The sequence below is a fragment of the Strongylocentrotus purpuratus genome, unplaced genomic scaffold (genome assembly GCF_000002235.5).
Source record: "Strongylocentrotus purpuratus isolate Spur 01 unplaced genomic scaffold, Spur_5.0 spur5_scaffold_13, whole genome shotgun sequence".
Lineage (NCBI taxonomy): Eukaryota > Metazoa > Echinodermata > Echinoidea > Camarodonta > Strongylocentrotidae > Strongylocentrotus > Strongylocentrotus purpuratus.
Genome location: NW_022145598.1, coordinates 313,942 through 321,367, shown reverse-complemented (window position 1 = coordinate 321,367; position 7,426 = coordinate 313,942). Strand labels below are relative to the sequence as shown.

The 7,426-nt window shown below is 38.2% G+C and overlaps 1 protein-coding gene across 1 annotated transcript; it reads left to right on the top strand.

The window, feature by feature from the left end:
• The first annotated feature begins 3,005 nt into the window (after window positions 1-3,005).
• Window positions 3,006-7,143, top strand: LOC591310 (prostamide/prostaglandin F synthase-like). Its single transcript, XM_790877.3, has 5 exons — window positions 3,006-3,200; window positions 3,937-4,141; window positions 4,891-5,006; window positions 5,824-5,899; window positions 6,496-7,143. Exons 1-5 carry the CDS (start codon window positions 3,144-3,146, stop codon window positions 6,615-6,617), a joined length of 576 nt encoding a protein of 191 aa, XP_795970.2. The 5' UTR covers window positions 3,006-3,143; the 3' UTR covers window positions 6,618-7,143.
• Window positions 7,144-7,426: the final 283 nt, after the last annotated feature.

Genomic DNA, 7,426 nt, shown 5'->3' with positions numbered 1-7,426 from the left:
CTGAACTCCCCGCGCGCGTATGCATTGTGACGTAATTGTTACACAAATAAAGGCATCCTATTACGTCATAAGACGTTTAAATCTGATGAGAATTTGTCTATGATGATTATGATAAAGGATACTTGTATATCTGACCGGTATATAAGCCTCCGGTGGGTGCTCCATGACGCTTAACTGCTTTAAAGGCCCACTGCACTACTTGTGGCTACTTGCGCCCTCTATGTAACAAACAATGCCTAATCGGTGACCATTGGTCCCCCATGATCCTCTTTTCTTATGTTAACTGAGAGCTGAGTTGATGAGATAACCACCTGTCCAGTGACCTTGCAGGGCAGTCTAATCCCTCCTGTAAACTACGACAGATAAGCTTTAAAATATCTCACAAACTTCTACGATTCAAAATTTCAGTGAGTATCCCTACAATGTATGTATAATTACTGTAGATATACTATTTTGGTTATAATCTTCACCAAACTGCTTACATTAATCATTATTTTCATATTGAATTGTATGATTTTAATCATCGTTGTAAAGCCGCTCTTTCCCTTTTATCTTTCTCAGTCTCGTCGTCTTTCTTCTTGCAAAGAGAGGCATGTGCCCACAACCAGGCGCGTACGCAGGGGGAAGGGGGTCGAACCCCTTCAATTTTTGTTTAAGTTGAAGAAAAAATTGCCCCCCCCCCCGCTTATTCAGCGGCTGGCTGAGGCGTTCGAAATTTTCGGCCCGATTGAAAAATTGAAAATTGTTAACCCCCCGCCCCCCCCCCCTTGAAAAAAAATCCTGCCTACGCCACTGCCCACAACCAATACTGAACAATGATTCAAAATTATTCAAAATTTCTTTCTTGTGAATTTGATCTTTTTTCTCATTGTAGTCCTATACACTTTTTGATAAATGTTAAATCACAATGATTGCATTCCCGTGTAAATTTCTAATGAATTAGTCTAGTGGTCGTTTAAACAAAAGGGAAGATTTTTAGATGAATGATAAATTAGTCTTTCCTCAGCACAAGTCACCCTGATGTCCTTACTCCAAACCCTGATTTCCTCCCACTTTTGCTTTAATTATGGGTACTTTTCATCTGCATTTTACAATACAAAAGGTCATGTTGTTTGATAATCCAGATTCGGGTCGTTTTTTTTTTTTTTATTTTACCTTTGAGTATAATTTATGCGCGCGGCTCGCACACTCCACGAATTTACCTACCCGAACAAATTTGTATTCAAATGACCCCAAATATCCACAGATCTTTTACACATGGAGAAGTTCCACTTTGAGCATATTTGAATAACTGCCAAAGTCCTAGATGTGCTTCATGAATACCTTTTGTTTGCCCTCTTGAAAAGAATCCACCTGCGTATCATAGAATGTACCGTTGGTGCATAAATGAATAATGTTACATAACTTTCATGAGCGCATATCCAGTATTCATCTCTGTAAACTCCCCTTATTATTCTGTGAAACAATCGACTGGCAGGCAGTGGACCAGTTGTTTGACTGCAGAACACGACTCGTGGTGGAATGACATTGAAAGCTACTTAGTGCATTTATTAAATACTAATAACCCATTATGAAACAGAAGAATGATTACTTTTCATTGCGTAATAGGTCCATTAACATTACGATCTACGTGTAGCGATGTTAGTGTGAAAATTGATATGAAACGCTGGTAGGGAGGAAGAAAGAAAGACAAGAAAATAGAAGAAAAAAGAAAAAGAAATAAATAAGGAAAGAGAGAGAGAGAGAGAGAGAGAGAGAGTTTGGGACCGAGCGAAACATTGAATAGCTAGTTGCCAAATTACGTGTATCATATACCGAACAAATCAGGCTTGTCGGGCGGAGAAAATATTACAGGGCTGTACGTGGTTAATATGTTATGGCTATATTTGCATAAGCTTTCATAGCTATTTCATTAAACTGAGGAAATTATTTGTATTCCTTTTCGTTGCTCTCAGCAAAGTATGTAGAGTGAGAGAGAGGGAGAGAGAAAGAGAGAGAGAGATAGAGAGGGGGAGGGGGCAGGGCAGGGGCAAGCAAAGCAATTATTGGTTAGAAGGCGACCACATCAAACCATGGACCTACGATCAACTTGAACACTGTTGAATGCCACCCTAATGCCCACTGATAATGAATAAACTTCAACGGAGCTACACGAACGGTGTTCTTGTTATTGACTCTTTTAGTCCTTTTAGTGCATTTTTTCCGCTAAGAGCTAGGGATGTGTTTATTAATAGGTAATGAAAGTAGATTCTGCTTTCATAAGTGCCCCTGGGTTGCTTCTAACAATGATTGACACACGAAAAGAATTAGTTACATAAATTTCATAAGCGGCGTTCCTATTTGCCAAATCTTCGAGATTTTGTGGTATAATAAATGAATATAAATCTGAGATGTCAAGCACATGAAGTGTGTTGATACACTACGCTGACAAAAATCAAGAGACCCCTTGTTATGACCAGTGTCGTTGTATGAATTATGTATCAGAAACATTACAAAATAGTCGAATGAGAGAGGGAGAGAGAGAGAGAGAGAGAGCGCGCAAGAGAGCGAGAGAGATAGAGAGAGAGAGAGAGCGAGAGAGGGGTGGACGGGAAACATTATAGATTAATTGTACGACTTAATCTATTATTATCTATCTATTATCTAAAATAAGATTTCTAATAAAGCTGTATTTACAAGAGATAGCGAAATTAGGAGCATCTGTTTAATGTCTGTACTTTGGTATAGGCCGATTAATTACCTACAAGGCTACCACTCTGACAAGTCAATGGAAATGCATTAGAAACATCTCTGTATTTGTCTCGATGTGAACACATCCACAATCATTGTCGAAATATATCTAGTAACACTGTCAACGGATTGATTATCTTTTAACATAATTATGGGGGTTACGAAATCTCGTTAATTAATTTCGCATCAACGTGCACGCTGCTATGGATACTGAATTGGGGGATGGTCTTCGCAGTTTATTCAATCGCTGAGTGGAGATGCTGCAAGGTGGACTGATAAATAGTCGATGGGTGGAGATGCTGCAAGGTGGACTGATAAATAGTCGATGGGTGGAGATGCTGTAAGGTGGACTGATAAATCATTTATATTAAATAGAGCTAGATGATAGGATATTGACGGACAGATTGGTCAAGATGGAATCCAGCTGCAATCTATCAAACAATCGTGTAACGAATGTGCAGACAGGAGAGGTAAGTTTTAAATTTTCAAATTTTTGGAGATAAAATGGGAAATTAATGGGATAAAAACTATATAAAGCAACAAACTGATAACCAAATTGCAATTTGTGTAGTTATTTTCTAAGTTCCATAGTTTTTCATAGATTTAAAAAAAAAACACTTCTTTATTAGTTACCCGATTTTACTCATTTTTTTTTTTTTTTTTTTGGCTCTGTTTCCCATGTTTTCCTGCATTTATTAAATGTAATTAAATTGTTTTTGGAGTGGAGTTAGCCTTTAAAGTACACTAGCTGTGAAAGAAAGAAAGAAGTAAACAACGACGACAAAGAAGAAAAGGAAGAAGGAGAAGAAGGAGGAGGAGAAAGAGAAGAAGAGGGAGGAGGAGGAAGAGGAGGAAAGGAAAAGAAATGTCACGTCTCTCAAGCATTATGGTTGTCGAGATCTCGAGGAAGCAACTTTAGACATGGCAAAAAAAAACTATTTGAATAATCAATTGGATTGAGAAAGTCCTGTAGAGAAGATGAAAGACTGTCTCCGAAGCTTGAATCACATGTTCTGATCAAACCATCTCTCTGTCTAGTCGGGGGAAGGGGTGGGAATGAGACTGGTCGTACAATTGGCATGAGACCCCCTACCCCCTATTCCCCCTCCCCCGGCCTTTTGTAAAGCTGGATACAAGAAGAGTTTAATATTTATATAACTGTCATTATAATCTTTCCTTTAAATCACTGTTTTGTGTTTGTTTCAGACTATTACGTTATCCTCTCTTTGGGAAGAGGGCGCATGTGTGATCCAGTTTTTACGACGTTTCGGTTGCCCAATTTGTCGAATGGGAGCACGTGACATTACACATTTGAAACCAAGGCTTGACGCCGCCAACGTTCGTCTGGTAGCCATTGGTCAAGAGGAGACTGGAGCTAAAGAATTCATTGAATCGGGATTCTGGACAGGAGGTAGGCATACTGTGTTATACAGGGATGGATTTGATTTTGATTTGATTTGATTTGATTTATTGGTTTCTGCATCTTTTTTTCTTTCTTTTTCATCACACATTTTAATGAACGTATTATGGTTTGATACAATATTTCAAGTGTACATAATTTTATACAGATAATATAACGAAATTAAACAAATATATTGAATGCATAATCAACATACATTAGATTCAGAAGGGCTACAGAATGGGCAAAGTAGATTGACGTGCCTGCAGCCCTCAACTTAGAAAAAAAGCAGAAGAGTGACTTGCAGAGAAGAAAAGGAAAGGAGAGAGGAGGAGCGTTGGTTTTCCGTTAATACAATGAAATAATGTAATACATCTGCTGATTGAATGCAGGTTCATTCATGGATGGATAAACGATGCTAGGTCATGGACGATTAATACAATGTCTCTATAAGCGCTTTACAGACATACTGTTACCCCGGTCATTTTGATTCAGTGGTTGCCCGCACACACTGTGTGCACAATCTCCACTCCTTGGGGAGTATTTTTTATGTACCTACTGAGGGAAAATGAGCAAGTCCTTCTCATCCCGCCCCCGCTTGGTTGCTTCGCTCGCTGGCAAAGTGAACCAAATTTGAGAAACTATTGGCGCTCTTACCTGAAATGGGATGCTCTACCTAGCAAAGATGGGTTTTGAAGGAATATTTCCTATAACATCAAATACAGAATCATAACAAGTTGTTTTTATTTCTTTTTCCCTAGATTTATTCATTGACCAGCAGAAGAAGACATACGGAGACTTGAAATACAAACGATATAACTTCTTGACAATTATGGCAAATTTAATGTGTAAGATGACAAGAGAGGCGGTTAGCAAGGTAATGCATATCTTTATATTTAAATCCACTTATTATTTCATCCCCAAGATATTTCATTATCATTATCCAATCAATTTACATTACCATATTCAACTTTACAGACATGCAACTATTTTACTAAAAATGTCTTTTCATGATTATTGATGGATGTTATGTACAATTATTGTTTCCAGTAATCCAGATATGCTATTGCTATATAGGAAAACGCAACAACTGACAATATGGACAATATTCGTCAAAGGGCGTATTAAGAAGAGGAAGAAGAAATGTGTACACATTTAGTTTTTTATTTATTCATGCATGCATTCAGTCATTCATAAATAAATTAATCTAACAACTCTTCTTTAACAAATTATTCGTTATTACTTTGATTCACAATTGATTTTATTATATCCCACCCCATCTGTCTATATCTCTCCCCCTCTCTCTCTTTCTCTCTCTCTCTCTCTCTCCATGTCTGTCCCTCTCTCTTACTATTTCTCTCCCTCTCTCCCCGTCTGTCCCTCTCTCTCTCTCTCTTTCTCCCTCTCTCCCTGTCTGTACCTCTCTCTCTCTTTCTCTCTTACTCTTTCTCTCCCTCTCTCCCCGTCTCTCTCTCTCTCTCTCTCCCCCCTTTTCTCCCTCTCTCCCTGTCTGTCCATTTCTCTTTAACTCTCTCTCTCCCTCTCTCCCTGTCTGTCCCTCTCTCTCTTACTCTTTCTCTCCCTCTCTCCCCGTCTGTCCCATCCCCCCCCTCTCTCTCTCTCTCTCTCTCTCTTTCTCTTTCTCCTCCTTTCTGTCTGTTCGCTTCTCTCTTTAATTACTTTCTCCCGTGTAGGCAACTAGTGAAGGTATCACGGGTAACATGACTGGGGATGCCCTTCAGATGGGTGGAACACTAGTTATTGATAAAGGTAAATAATGTGTTTCCTTAGAACTCCTTTTTATGCTGAACAACCTCCAGGTAAATTAACCCCTATATGCATGGCAAGTGACTTTAACGACCAAAAGCAGACCCGGAGGGGGGGGGGGGTAGCTCGGCAAAAAAGGAAGAGGGAGTGGGATGTTCGGTGAAGTTTTCGGTGTTAAGTTTTCCAGGGACAGGATATCCTTCATTGAAGAACAAAAGTAATAAGAATAGCATTTGACTTGACCAAATCGAGGAAAAAATGTCAAATATTCATATTATTTAGGCGACTATCGATGAAGAGCGGGTATATAGGTCAAAATGTCTACGCACAATATCATCAGAAATCTCTCTGGTTAATTAAAGTAAGCCTTTTTTAAAGCAAAATCTGCTCGATGGAAGGATCTCTCAACAATATTAACGTTTTTGAATTGAAATTCTACGAAAGAGGCATAACCAGATTACCAATTACACTTTTTCTCATTATGTGGTATACGCGAGTCATAATTAATCTTGACTACGTTAATGTATTTAAAAAAAAGTGAACAGGATATATAATTAAGATCATGCTTAAATACATCTTCTTTCTTTCTTTTTGGACAGGTGGTAAAGTTCTCTTGGACTTTAAACAAGAAACACCCGCTGACTCAGTCCCATTAGACCGTGTACTACACGTCCTTGGGATAGGACGTCAAAGCCGTACACTCAGTGTGGAGTCTCGCTAAAGTATCGACAGAGGGCAGTGCTAAGCCGTACATTCAGTGTGGAGTCTCGCTAAAGTATCGACAGAAAGCAGTGCTAATGCTGATCTCATTTTGTTGTAGCAGTAGACAAAGATAAATGTCTCTTTTCATGTTCACACTTTTGTAATTTCTCTTTAATGTTTACACTTTAAACAAAGTAACTGTAAATCAATATACAATCCACATTTGGGCATATATTTCTGCTTTTTTGCGAATTTAGGTCGAAGTAGTGCCATCTTAACCGCTGAAGGCAAAATTTAGACAATATTGAATGGACATTTTGCAACCAAAACCCTTGAACCGCAATTTTACCACTACCGGTCTTTACCTTTAATACCGTTGGCAATACAAAGCTCTTACGCCCTTCTTGCGGGTAGCCGGGTTTCAATTTCATTTATTCAGATATAAAATTTAAACTGGTCATTGTGAATAAGCAAATTCTAAAGGGCTTTTATTTCGATTGTTTTAATCATTATGTGTACATTGCCGTGATAGAGGATTATCCAAATTGAATTATTTTATCCATGTATTTTTTATTGGGGGGGGGGGAGGGGCATACAACGGAAAGATTTTAATAAATATTTGTGGTAAGGTGAAGTAGAGTACCTATGGGTACAATTTTGTTGCAGTTGCTTCGAAAATCTTTCTGTGTTAAAATGATTTAATTGTCATGTTTGGTATGGTTTTCAGTTATATAACATTATTGATATGTGCAAAGAAAAATGTATTGTTTGAGGTAACGGGAACATATTCTTTTCGATTAATTTGTTATGTCTTGACTTTTTCATACT

Coding starts and splice junctions, on each gene's coding strand:
- LOC591310 (XM_790877.3), top strand. CDS start 3,144: ATGGAATCCAGCTGCAATCTATCAAACAATCGTGTAACGAATGTGCAG. Junction 3,201..3,936: donor CGAATGTGCAGACAGGAGAG/GTAAGTTTTAAA, acceptor TGTTTGTTTCAG/ACTATTACGTTATCCTCTCT. Junction 5,900..6,495: donor AACACTAGTTATTGATAAAG/GTAAATAATGTG, acceptor CTTTTTGGACAG/GTGGTAAAGTTCTCTTGGAC.